General features: G+C 41.4%; 1 protein-coding gene across 1 annotated transcript in view; it reads right to left on the bottom strand.

Moving 5' to 3' along the window:
* LOC115161950 (neurexin-3a-like) overlaps positions 1 to 14,504 on the bottom strand; it is a 739,824-nt gene that overhangs the window by 471,814 nt on the left and 253,506 nt on the right. The window contains exons 15-17 of the mRNA XM_029712804.1: positions 5,232 to 5,492; positions 983 to 1,173; positions 106 to 279 (exon numbers count right to left, since the gene is read on the bottom strand). Coding sequence (XP_029568664.1) covers positions 106 to 279; positions 983 to 1,173; positions 5,232 to 5,492 — 626 coding nt within the window. The remainder of the gene's footprint in view (positions 1 to 105; positions 280 to 982; positions 1,174 to 5,231; positions 5,493 to 14,504) is intronic.

Raw genomic sequence — 14,504 nt, 5'->3', positions numbered from 1 at the left:
AGGTACTGTTGGAGAAAAGGAGAAAGAATGGGCTGACTGAACTGTCCTTGTAGTTTGAGTTTGAGCTGAAGTCTGAGTCGGACATGGTTTTGAGGGAAGGTGTACCTTCGCATCCGCGCTCTATCTGCCCACTGCGGAAAAGCGCGTCCTGGAGGAGGTCAGGGAGGCGGCCGTTGAGGTCCACTGAGGCCAGGCAGCCCTGGAAACCGTCCCTGGATGCCACCAGCTTGGGCAGGATACTGTACATACCAGGGCCCAGCCCAGCAATAAACAGGTCACCTGGAGGGAGGAGGACAGGACACGGACACCAAAATGTACTGACAGTCTAGCTTCATCACTAAGTATTTAATTTGACTGTCCTGGTGGTCAAATAAATGTTTTATAGTCCTGTATCTGCAAATAAATGTAATAAATAATATTTTACATTTGATTTATTTCTAAGAATTCATCATAACCAACTAAGGTGGACGTGTGTAACTCAAAACCACAATAGTCCACTAAAGCCTTAGCCCTAGGACCTGGATATTCAGGTCTCAGGCAAGGTTAGTCACAATCATATTCTACCTGTCAGGTCACTGAACCACCTCTGTTATATACTCTACCTGTCAGGTCACTGAACCACCTCTGTTATATACTCTACCTGTCAGGTCACTGAACCACCTCTGTTATATACTCTACCTGTCAGGTCACTGAACCACCTCTGTTATATACTCTACCTGTCAGGTCACTGAACTACCTCTGTTATATACTCTATCTGTCAGGTCACTGAACCACCTTAGTTACATACTCTACCTGTCAGGTCACTGAACTACCTCTGTTATATACTCTACCTGTCAGGTCACTGAACCACCTCTGTTATATACTCTACCTGTCAGGTCACTGAACCACCTCTGTTATATACTCTACCTGTCAGGTCACTGAACCACCTCTGTTATATACTCTACCTGTCAGGTCACTGAACCACCTCTGTTATATATTATACCTTTCAGGTCAAGGTTCTTGGCTCCGTTGACCACCTGACTGGTTGCCTTGGCGTCCACCTTCAGAGTGTGAATGTTGCTGTTGTCACGAGTGATGACCACATTGTGCCACTGGTTGTCATGTAGAGCCCGGTCGCTGTTGCCCTTGATGACGTTGGGCCCATTGCCAAGATCAAACACATAGTGGATGTACCTGAGGGAGGTTAAAGGTTACTCTGGTCACTGAATAGAATACATGTTGTACCGATAGGGGTGGTGCAGCAGAGGAGATGACCTCTTGGCCTCCGTGAGTGGAGTGGTTGGTCAGCGATTAGAATATGTCAAAATGGTTACATTTAACCATTGTAGTTCAAAGTAATTTATCTAGACATACAGATGTCAGATCTTAATTTGATGGCTCTTTTCTGGCATCTTTCCCCTTCTTCCTACCATCAGGAAATTAAAATGAGCGTCGTAATTTAGACACGTTCACTGAAAACCCGCAGTTCTCTTTCTCTCCATGCGGGGGGGGGGGGGGGGGGGGGGCAGTCGAGTCATTCGGAACAGTGCCAGCTTATGAAAATCATCATCATCGCTGAAACGCTAAAAGCACCAAACAGAATACGAAAAACTGTCCTATTGCAGCAATAGGCCTATATGTCCTTTTACCGTAACATTAAAATGTATGTGAAATACATCCACACATCAACAACCGTTTGTTTTTATAATAATAATAGAGAGAGAGAGAGAGAGAGAGAGAGAGAGAGAGAGAGAGAGAGAGAGAGGGTAATGTATGCCCATGGGCGACTTGTCTTGGTACCCCCTTTTCCCACCAAACAAACAGTCAAACAACACTCACGAGAGAGAGAGAGAGAGAGAGAGAGAGAGAGAGAGAGAGAGAGAGAGATTCTTTGTCTAAGTACCCTAGTTAGAACTGGGCGGACCACCCACTGTATTTTTGGTTAGTTAGCTAGCTGTTCTTGAGGTAGGCTAGTCTAGTTTAGGGGTGTTTTGGATTATTGTTTCTTTGCTTGGGTCCAGCTCTGCCCCTTTTCTCACACCCCATTACCGTTTGGCGGTAGATTTCAGGTGTCTGTGGTTTTTGTTCTCACTGTTACTTGTCACTATTATAAGTTGCATGGGTTATGTTACGGTCTCGTCTCCATTCCCCCTAGAATGGGTAGGGGGAGGTAGAGAAAGATAGGGGAGGTAGAGAAAGATAGGGGAGGTAGAGAAAGATAGGGGAGGTAGGGAAAGATAGGGGAGGTAGAGAAAGATAGGGGAGGTAGAGAAAGATAGGGGAGGTAGAGAAAGATAGGGGAGGTAGGGAAAGATAGGGGGAAGTATGGAAAGATAGGGGAGGTAGAGAAAGATAGGGGAGGTAGAGAAAGATAGGGGAGGTAGAGAAAGATAGGGGAGGTATGGGAAAGATCGGGGGAGGGAGGAAAAGATCGGGGGAGGTAGGAAAATATATGGGAGAGAGGAAAAGATAGGGGAGGTAGGGAAATATATGGGAGAGAGGAAAAGATAGGGGAGGTAGGGAAAGATCGGGGGAGGGAGGAAAAGATCGGGGGAGGTAGGAAAATATATGGGAGAGAGGAAAAGATAGGGGAGGTAGGGAAATATATGGGAGAGAGGAAAAGATAAGCGAAGATGGGGTAGGTAGGGAAAGATCGGGGGAGGTAGAAAAAGATCGGGGGAGGTTGGAAAATATATGGGAGAGAGGAAAAGATAGGGGAGGTAGGGAAAGTTATGGGGAGGTAGGGGTAAGTAGGGAAAGATAGGGGAGGCAGGGAAAGATGTGGGAGGTAGAGAAAGATAGGGGAGGTAGGGAAAGATAGGGGAGGTAGAGAAAGATAGGGGAGGTAGAGAAAGATAGGGGAGGTAGGGAAAGATAGGGGAGGTAGGGAAAGATAGGGGAGATAGAGAAAGATAGGGGAGGTAGAGAAAGATAGGGGAGGTAGGGAAAGATAGGGGAGGTAGAGAAAGATAGGGGAGGTAGAGAAAGATAGGGGAGGTAGAGAAAGATAGGGGAGGTAGAGAAAGATAGGGGTAGGTAGGGAAAGATAGGGGTAGGTAGGGAAAGATAGGGGAGGTAGGGAAAGATAGGGGAGGTAGGGAAAGATAGGGGTAGGTAGGGAAAGATAGGGGAGATAGAGAAAGATAGGGGAGGTAGAGAAAGATAGGGGAGGTAGGGAAAGATAGGGGAGGTAGAGAAAGATAGGGGAGATAGAGAAAGATAGGGGAGGTAGAGAAAGATAGGGGAGGTAGGGAAAGATAGGGGAGGTAGAGAAAGATAGGGGAGGTAGAGAAAGATAGGGGAGGTAGGGAAAGATAGGGGAGGTAGAGAAAGATAGGGGTAGGTAGGGAAAGATAGGGGAGATAGAGAAAGATAGGGGTAGGTAGAGAAAGATAGGGGAGGTAGGGAAAGATAGGGGAGGTAGAGAAAGATAGGGGGAGGAAGGGAAGATAGGGGAGGTAGAGAAAGATAGGGGTAGGTAGGGAAAGATAGGGGAGATAGAGAAAGATAGGGGTAGGTAGGGAAAGATAGGGGAGATAGAGAAAGATAGGGGAGGTAGAGAAAGATAGGGGAGGTAGGGAAAGATAGGGGAGGTAGAGAAAGATAGGGGAGGTAGAGAAAGATAGGGGTAGGTAGGGAAAGATAGGGGAGATAGAGAAAGATAGGGGAGGTAGAGAAAGATAGGGGAGGTAGGGAAAGATAGGGGAGGTAGAGAAAGATAGGGGAGGTAGAGAAAGATAGGGGAGGTAGAAAAAGATAGGGGAGGTAGAGAAAGATAGGGGAGGTAGAGAAAGATAGGGGTAGGTAGGGAAAGATAGGGGAGATAGAGAAAGATAGGGGAGGTAGAGAAAGATAGGGGAGGTAGGGAAAGATAGGGGAGGTAGAGAAAGATAGGGAGGTAGAGAAAGATAGGGGAGGTAGGGAAAGATAGGGGAGGTAGGGAAAGATAGGGGAGGCAGGGAAAGATGTGGGAGGTAAGGAAGATAGGGGAAGGTATGGAAAGTTTGGGGGAGGCAGGAAAAGATTGGGGGAGGCAGGGAAAGATAGGGGAGGTAGAGAAAGATAGGGGAGGTAGAGAAAGATAGGGGAGGCAGGGAAAGATGTGGGAGGTAAGGAAGATAGGGGAAGGTATGGAAAGTTTGGGGGAGGCAGGAAAAGATTGGGGGAGGCAGGGAAAGATAGGGGAGGTAGAGAAAGATAGGGGAGGTAGAGAAAGATAGGGGAGGTAGGGAAAGATAGGGGAGGTAGGGAAAGATAGGGGAGGTAGGGGGAGGTAGGGAAAGATAGGGGAGGTAGGGGGAGGTAGGGAAAGATAAGGGGAGGAAGGGAAAGATAGGCGGAGGTAGTGCCTAGGTGTGGGGAGATACGGGGAGGTAGGGGTCAAAGGGCAGTGGGGTTGATTTCTGCTGACTCAGCAACTCAGCAACTGCAACTGTACCAATACAGGCCCTGAGGCCACCAATCATTTATACTGCCTATTGGAAGGCCCAAAAAATTGTCAAAGACTTCAGTCACCCAAGACAAGACTGTCCCCCCCTCCCCTTTGTTTTTACACTGCCTCGATTAACGTGTACCCCACACATTGACTCGGTATCGGTATCCCCTGTGTCTATCCTCATTATTGTTATGTAATTTTATTGTGAACCTTTTTATTACATTTTTTACTTTAGATTATTTAGTCAATATTTTCTTAACTCTATTTCTTGAACTGTATTCGGCGCATGTGACAAATAAAATTGGATTTTATTTGCTTGCCTTGCATATGAAATAAAACAATTGATAAAAAAATATGTATATATTTTCCCTAACGAAAAACACATCTGCCCCCTAAAAATATGTACATTTATTATAATCCACATAAGCATTTACACAAGACACTGTAGCCTGCACGTAGCCTGCACATATTCTACTTAACTACTTGAACTGGCGCCCAGTGGACCTGCAGTCTAAGGTACAATGTAGGTATGGTACTGCAGTGAATTCAAACACCGCTTCCAGTTGACACTGGTGGTGATTCTACATATCTCTTCAGGTATTCAAATTCTCCTACTGACGGATTATTTTCCTCCTGCGACAAAATGGGTCAAATTAAGATTCGACATCTGTATTCGTTAAAGTATATGTCACTTACTGTGGTGACAATATGGCTCTGTAATACCATCCCTATTGTCTTTCAAAGTGGTGCTGAAACCAAAAAAACACTAGTAAACGAACAACAAGGAAAGTCTAACACCAGGTGGGATCCCACTCACCCTTTAACCATCTCCACAGCGATGAAGTCGCTGCCGTCTCCACTGTTGAACATTATGAATCCGTCAGGCGAGGTGGTCTTGAACTGGAAGAACAGGTGCATGGTGGTGTAGGCCTGCAGGGTGGCCAGGCTCAGGTAGCTGCTCTTAGACTTGAAGGTCACAGGGTCAGCGATGATGGAGCGCATGCCAAAGCGGGCGTTGAGCTCACAGAAGTCGATGTCTCCGTTCTTACAGAGATCTATATACAGCATACCGTTGAACCTGGAGTAAGTAAAGCGGGGAATAAATATATTATCTGATGCATGTAAACAGAGAAACCCCTTTCTTGTTCACAGGAAGGGAGCTGTTGTTCGCTAGAGACAAAGTTATCAACAACACCTGCTGAAGTTAAGCCAAACATAACAGCCATGTTACATGATTTACATATGCTTTCTCCAATACAGACAACATTTCAACAACGTCAATATATTCCATCGGATGGCATAGTAGTCACATTCAAATCTTCTTGGATTGCCTGTAAAGAGCTTGTAAACTGTTGTGTCTTTCTGGGTGAAATAAAGATTCTAATAGTATACAGCAGAAAGAATACAACAAAGTATATTACAAAGAATTTAACAAAGAATATAACAAAGTATATGGCAAAGTATATAACATAGAATATGGCAAAGAATTTAACAAAGTATATAACAAAGTATATGACAAAGTATATAACAAAGTATATGACAAATAATTTAACAAAGAATATAACAAAGAATATGACAAAGAATTTAACAAAGAATTTGGCAATGTATATAACAAAGTACAGTATTTTACAAAGTATATAACAAAGTACATGCAATGTATATAACAAAGTATATAACAGAGAATAGAACAAAGTATATAACAAAATATATAACAAAGTACATGACAAAGAATTTAACAAAGAATATTTTAAAGTACATACCACAGTATATGACAAAGTATATGACAAAGTACGTAACAAAGTATATGACAAATAATTTAACAAAGAAAATAACAAAGTATATGACAAAGACTTTAACTAAGAATATTGCAAAGTACATCCCACAGTATATGACAAAGTTTATGACAAAGTACGTAACAAAGCATATGACAAATAATTTAACAAAGAATATGGCAAAGTATATAACAAAGTATATAAAAAAGTATATGACAAAGAATTTAACAAAGAATTTGGCAAAGTATATAACAAAGTACAGTATTTAACAAAGTATATAACAAATAATTTAACAAAGAATATGGCAAAGTATATGACAAAGCATATAACAAAGAATATGGCAAAGTATATAACAAAGTATAGAACAAAGTATATAACAAAGTATATAAAAAAGTATATGACAAAGAATTTAACAAAGAATTTGGCAAAGTATATAACAACGTACAGTATAATATAACAAAGTACATGCAAAGTATAAAATGAAATATATTACATAGAATATGGCAAAGTATATAACAAAGTATATAACAAAGTATATGACAAAGTATATAACAAAGTATATAACAGAGAATAGAACAAAGTATAAAACAAAATATATAACAAAGTATATGACAAAGACTTTAACTAAGAATATTGCAAAGTACATCCCACAGTATATGACAAAGTTTATGACAAAGTATGTAACAAAGTATATGACAAATAATTTAACAAAGAATATGGCAAAGTATATAACAAAGTATACAACAAAGTATATAAAAAAGTATATGACAAATAATTTAACAAAGAATATAACAAAGAACATGACAAAGAATTTAACAAAGAATTTGGCAAAGTATATAACAAAGTACAGTATTTTACAAAGTATATAACAAAGAATTTAACAAAGAATATGGCAAAGTATATGACAAAGCATATAACAAAGTATATGGCAGAGTATATAACAAAAGTACATGCAAAGTATATAACAAAGTATATGGCAAAGTATATGGCAAAGTATATGATAAAGTATATGACAAAAAATTTAACAAAGAATATGGCAAACTATAGAACAAAGTATATAACAAAGTATATGTCGTCAGAGCTGCCCGCCAGTCAACCGTCACCAGAGCTGCCCGCCAGTCAACAGTCGTCAGAGCTGCCCGCCAGTCAACAGTCGTCAGAGCTGCCCGCCAGTCAACAGTCGTCAGAGCTGCCCGCCAGTCAACAGTCGCCAGAGAGGTCAGACTGCGCTGAACTGCCGGAGTGGCCAGACTGCGCCGAACTGCCGGAGTGGCCAGACTGCGCCGAACTGCCGGAGTGGCCAGACTGCGCCGAACTGCCGGAGTGGCCAGACTGCGCCGAACTGCCGGAGTGGCCAGACTGCGCCGAACTGCCGGAGTGGCCAGACTGCGCCGAACTGCCGGAGTGGCCAGACTGCGCCGAACTGCCGGAGTGGCCAGACTGCGCCGAACTGCCGGAGTGGCCAGACTGCGCCGAACGGCCGGAGTGGCCAGACTGCGCCGAACTGCCGGAGTGGCCAGACTGCGCCGAACTGCCGGAGTGGCCAGACTGCGCCGAACTGCCGGAGTGGCCAGACTGCGCCGAACTGCCGGAGTGGCCAGACTGCCCCGACCTGCCGGAGTGGCCAGACTGCCCCGACCTGCCGGAGTGGCCAGACTGCCCCGACCTGCCGGAGTGGCCAGACTGCCCCGAACTGCCGGAGTGGCCAGGGAGGCCCGCCAGCCTGGTGAGTCCTGTGCCTACGCCTAGGGCCAGGCCTCTGTCATGTCTCCCCAGCCTGGTGAATCCTGGGTCAGTGCCATCAGAGCAGCCAGGGTTGCCCGCCAGCCAGGCGCAACCATCGCCGCCCGCCAGCCGGGCGCAGCCAGGGTCGCCCGCCAGCCGGGCGCAACAAGGGTCGCCCGCCAGCCAGACGCAACCATCGCCGCCCGCCAGCCGGGCGCAACCATCGCCGCCCGCCAGCCGGGCGCAACCATCGCCGCCCGCCAGCCGGGCGCAACCATCGCCGCCCGCCAGCCGGGCGCAACCATCGCCGCCCGCCAGCCGGGCGCAACCATCGCCGGTCGCCAGCCGGGCGCAGTCAGTGTCGCCCACCAGACCTTCGGCGCGGCCAGGTGCGCCACCGAAGAGGGCGACGTCAAGGGTGGAGCAGAGGCCACGTCCCGCACCTGAGCCGCCGCCGTAAGAAGGCCCACCCGGACCCTCCCCTTCAGAGTCAGGTTTTGCGGCCGGAGTCCGCACCTTTGGGGGGGGGTACTGTGACGCCCTGGCCATAGAGAGGGGTTTTTGTTCTTTATTTTGGTTAGGCCAGGGTGTTACATTGGGTGGGCGTTCTATGTTCCTTTTTCTATGTTTTTGTATTTCTTTGTTTTGGGCCGTGTGTGTGTGGCTCCCAATCAGGCACAGCTGAAGCTCGTTGCTGCTGATTGGGAGTCACACATAGGGAGCATGTTTTTCCTTTGGGTTTGTGGGTAATTGTTTCTGTCAGTGTTTTGTACCAGACAGGACTGTTTGCTGTCGGTTTACTCGTTTCTTGTTTTGTATAGTGTTCATGTTGTTTATATTAAATTCTGATAATGAACACTAACTCCGCTGCACCTTGGTCCACTTCTTCAGACGACAGCCGTTACAATAAAGCCGTTACAATTTCTGGTAACTTTTTATTGTTTATTTCACTTTTGTTTATTATCTATTTCACTTGCTTTGGCAATGTAAACATACAGTGTATTCGGAAAGTATTCAGACCCCTTGACTTTTTCCACATTGTTACGTTACAGCCTTAATCTAAAATGTATTAAATTGTTTTATTTCCTCATCAATATACTGTCATGACGTGGCCCTTTCAGGGTATAGATCATGGCTTCCCCCTCTCTCACTCTCTCCTACACCCAGGTTCTGTTATCTCAGGCCGTAAATTCCCGGCGGAGACTCTCTCCCCCTTTTCATGCAGAGAGAGACCACAGAGTGAACAAAGGATTTCACGTAGCCGAACTCCTAAATCCCCAAAATGGGAAAATGAAACTATATGTCCACTTGTGAGAATGTGGGAAGGGTCCGTGGACAATTAAGGGACAGTTATGTTGAGTGTGTTTCATTTGGTGACCTCACAAAGGACAGGAAACACACATAACTATATCTCTGAATGTATACATTTCTCAATTATGGTGTTTGCATCTAATTATTGTATAAAATGAATGAGTAAAGATTAAACTATTTGTGAAATGATGTAATTTGATGTTAAACCTTTAATGTGAGAGAATTTTATTCCCTTTAAAGTTTAACTAAGTCATTGGCCCGCCCCCATGAGCATAGACATGATCTGGCGTCATGGAACCATCTTTTCTATTGTTACGAATAAAAACCTCTCATGAGGAAATCCTCTTCAGACCACGCATACCTCGGTGTAAGTTGGGGTGGCAGAGGTTTGAGTACCAAGAATAAGCAAACCCACAGCGTGAGCTGTGATTGCAAATAGTTATTGAATTCCTAACCATACCACATGGAGCATTGGCTACACGGCTGGAAATGGTTAACTTCTTTGGGATAGGGGGCAGTATTTTCACGGCCGGATAAAAAACATACCCGATTTAATCTGGTTACTACTCCTGCCCAGAAACTAGGATATGCATATAATTAGTAGATTTGGATAGAAACACTGTAAAGTTTCTAAAACTGTTTGAATGGTGTCTGTGAGTATAACAGAACTCATATGGCAGGCCAAAACCTGAGAAGATTCCATGCAGGAAGTGCCCTGTCTGACAATTTGTTGTTCTTCTGTTGCATCTCTATTGAAAATACAGCATCTGTGCTGTAACGTGACACTTTCTAAGGCTTCCATTGGCTCTCTAAAGCCGCCAGAAAGTGGAATGGGGTGTCTGCTGTCTCTGGGCAAAGTATAGGAGCAGAGTTTGTATGTGGTCAGCCTGGGGACAGTGAGACTGGAGATGCGCATTCACGAGACTTCTCCATTTCTTTCTTTCAGTCTTTGAATGAATACAACGTTGCCCGGTTGGAATATTATCGCTATTTTACAAGAAAAATTGCATAAAAATTGATTTTAAACAGCGTTTGACATGCTTCTAAGTACGGTAATGGAATATTTTGACATTTTTTGTCACAAAATGCGCTCACGCGTTACCCTTCGGATAGTGACCTGAATGCACGAACAAAACGGAGGTATTTGGATATAACTATGGATTATTTTGAACCAAAACAACATTTGTTGTTGAAGTTGAAGTCCTGGGAGTGCATTCTGACGAAGAACAGCAAAGGTAATCCAATTTTTGTAATAGTAATTCTGAGTTTAGGTGACCCCGAAGTTGGCGGATGTCAAAATAGCTAGCCGTGATGGCCAAGCTATGTACTCAGAATATTGCAAAATGTGCTTTCGCCGAAAAGCTATTTTAAAATCGGACATAGCGATTGCATAAAGGAGTTCTTTATCTATAATTCTTAAAATAATTGTTATGTATTTTGTCAACGTTTATCATGAGTAATTTAGTAAATTCACCGGAGGTTTTTGGTGGGTATGCTAGTTCTGAACATCACATGCAAATGTAAAAAGCTGGTTTTTGATATAAATATGAACTTGATTGAACAAAACATGCATTGTTTTGTATAACATAATGTCCTTGGAGTATCATCTGATGAAGATCATCAAAGGTTAGTGCTGCATTTAGCTGTGGTTTGGGTTTATGTGACATATATGCTTGCTTGGAAAATGGCTGTGTGATTATTTGTGTCTATGTACTCTCCTAACATAATCTAATGTTTTGCTTTCGCTGTAAAGCCTTTTGTAAATCGGACAATGTGGTTTGATTCAGGAGAAGTGAATCTATAAAATGGTGTAAAATAGTCCTATGTTTGAGAACTTTGAATTATGACATTTTGTGGTTTTAAATTTGGCGCTCTGATTTTTCACTGGCTGTTGAATAGTGTGGGACGATTTCATCCCACCTCCCCTAGAGAGGTTAAACTCTGAGACTATCGATCCCTACAGAATAAGAGCAAATCTTAGATACTAATTAATAGTCTGCAACTAGAAATTATGTAAACCTGGGACGAGAATACCGACAACAGCCGAAACAACTATTCTAGGAGAACATTTCTGAATGGTACTCTGAAGTATCCATTCTAACCACAAAATATAGAGAGCGAGACTCGGATGAACTCTCCAGCAGACGGACCGGATTCCAACAGAGAAGATTACAACGACACATGGGCGTAAATATATATTGATTGCAATTATTCCCGAATGAGTGATCGTTCATGTTCAAAGGATTAACATTTAAATTAATATAAGTATCAACTGTGTGTAGTGATCCCTTTTGTCTTTCCCGCTTCTTTCTCAGTCCACACCCAGCCGTCATATCGGCTTAGCCCACAAGGGAATCTTCCCTATCCTTGTTAGTAACCATATCTACTAATTGTTTGTTTATGCATTTCTGTGATTATTTAGTTAGTTAGTAAATAAATGATAAGCCAATTGGTGTATGGATGATTCATGGTTTAGGCTGGGTTCGTGCAGATAACCAACAATTCTACGACGTTTGAAATGAGACTGACGTAAGGTAAAGTATAACTCAATAATAGAAGACTAATTGATCAGATATTAAAATATCTGAAGATTTATATTCGGAAAATTATATCTTCATAATCTGAAGACTTTCCGTGGTGCCCAAACTTCCTAGGTAATGACATTTATATGATTAGTTTAGTCACGTAATAATAATTACAGAGACCTATTTTAATAAAATAACAGTCTTCACTTTTAATGACGACAAAGACATGACAATACACATAATACCCCAAAATGACAAAGAAAATGCATGTTTTAAGACATATTGCAAATTATAAATGAATGAAAACTGAAATAACACATTTACTCAGTACTTTGTTGAAGAACCTTTGGCAGCGATCACAGCCTCAAGTCTTCCTGGGTATGACGCTACAATCTTGGATCACCTGTATTTGGAGAGTTTCTCCCATTCCTCTCTGCAGATCCTCTCAACCTCTGTCAGGTTGGATGGGGAGCATGGCTGCACATTTATTTTCACGTCTCTGTGGAGATGTTCGATCGGGTTTAAAACCTGTTGAGGATCTTATCCCGATCTTATCCCGGTATTGGGATTCATTGTCATGTGACCATGGCGGGGAATTCAAAACTGCAAGAGTAATCATTTAAAAAAATCAAATAATCAACTATTTTCCTCCATTTGAAAGATATATCTCCTAAATCTAACCACGCTGTCCGATTTTCAGAGGCATTACGGAGAATGCATAAAGTTAGGTTATGTGAGGAGAGTACATTGACAATAGCTGCGTGTAATGTTTAGCCAATTCAAAGAAGGGCATCAACAGACAGAAAACTAGCTAGAATTATGCACTTACCTTTGACAATCTGCATCAGATGACACTCATAGGACATTATGTTATACAATACATGCATTTTTAGTTCCATCAAGTTCATATTTATATCCAAAAACAGCATTTACAGTCGCGGTGAAATTCAGAATTTTTTTCGGCTCGAATGCACCCAGTGAATCCAGCATTACAAATCACGGAATTACTATTCGAAAACATTGGTAAATTATAATATTGTCATTCAAAGAATAATATATTATCATCTCGTAATTGCTACCGAAGGGCCAGATCTCAAAATAACTTTACTGGGAAATCACATTTTGTATAAACTGGGTACTATGCTAACAACAATAAGCTATATGCTAAGCTAAGCTAAGCTATACCGTTAGCATTAGCATCATCTAATATCGATAATAACATTCTAAATATCCCCTTACCTTTGATTATCTCCATCAGAAGGCGCTGCCAGAGATCCCAGGTCCAGAACAAATGTGGTTTCTTTTGACAAAGTTCATAATTTATGTCCAAATAGTTAGCGTTCAGTAGGCTCCCACAAAATGAGGTGGGCAGTGTAAAGTCACGTCGAAAAACTAAAGAAAACCTAGTAAATAATCTATTTACGTTTGTTTAAACATGTCAAACGTTGTTTAGCACTAATCTTTTGTTCCATTTTTAACGTGAAACATCAGTAAACATCAGTAATATTTTCACACAACCTATCAGGTGTCTAGAATAAACGATAATGACAAAGGCACTCTTCTCAGATTCATGCGCAGGCGCAAAAAATGAAGTGATGACGTGTCAACTTGTAAGCTTTCTAATTCGGTGTGTATTTATCACAGATGCTTCAAACAACTTTCTAAAGATCGTTGACATCTAGTGGAAGCAGTAGGAGTTGCGAACTGAATCCTTTCTCACTGTGGTATCTTTAAAACAATGACACTAAATAGTACAGCCACAAAATTCTCATTTTTTTTTATCTATTTTTCTCAGGTTTCTGCCTGCAATATGAGTTTTGTTATACTTACAGACACCATTCAAACTGTTTTAGAAAATTCAGAGTGTTTTCTATCCGAATGTGTTAATAATATGCATATCCTAGCTTCTGAGTTGGTGTAGGAGGCAGTTAAAAATGGGCACATATTTTTTTCAAAATTCTCAATACTGCCCCCGTGGCCCGTAGAGGTTAATTAACACAGTATTTAACAAAGGATTTAACAAATAATATGGAAAAGTATATAACAAAGTATATGATAAAGTATATGACAAAGAATATGACAAAGAATTTAACAAAGAACATGGCAAAGTATATAACAAAGTATATAACAAAGTATATGACAAATATTTATCGAAGTATACTACAAAGAATATGACAAAGAATTTTACAAAGAATATGGCAAAGTATATAACAAAGTATAGTATTTAACAAAGTATATAACAAAGGATTTAACAAAGAATATGGCAAAGTATATAACAAAGTTAGTAGAAAGTATTCGAAAAATAATTTAACAAAGTATATAACAAAGTACAATATTTAACAAAGTATATAACAAGGTATATGACAAATAATTTAACAAAGAAAAATACAAAATATATAACAAAGTATATCAAAAAGAATTTAACAAATAATATGGAAAAGTATATGGAAAAGTATATAACAAAGTATATGACAGTGTATATGACAAAGAATATGACAAAGTACTTAACAAAGAATATGGCAAAATAACAAAGTATAGTATTTAATAAAGTATATAGCAAAGGATTTAACAAAGAATATGGCAAAGTATAAAACAAAGTATATGGCAAAGTATATAACAAAGTATATAACAAAGTAAATGGCAACGTATATGGCAATGTATACAACAAAGAATATAACAAATAATATGGCAAAGAATATGGCAATGTATATAACAAAGTATATGACAAAGTATGACAAATAATTTAAAAAAAGAAAA

The sequence above is a fragment of the Salmo trutta genome, chromosome 25 (genome assembly GCF_901001165.1).
Source record: "Salmo trutta chromosome 25, fSalTru1.1, whole genome shotgun sequence".
Classification (NCBI taxonomy): domain Eukaryota; kingdom Metazoa; phylum Chordata; class Actinopteri; order Salmoniformes; family Salmonidae; genus Salmo; species Salmo trutta.
Note: the sequence above shows the minus strand (reverse complement) of the source record. Positions and strands in the feature narration are given on the sequence as shown.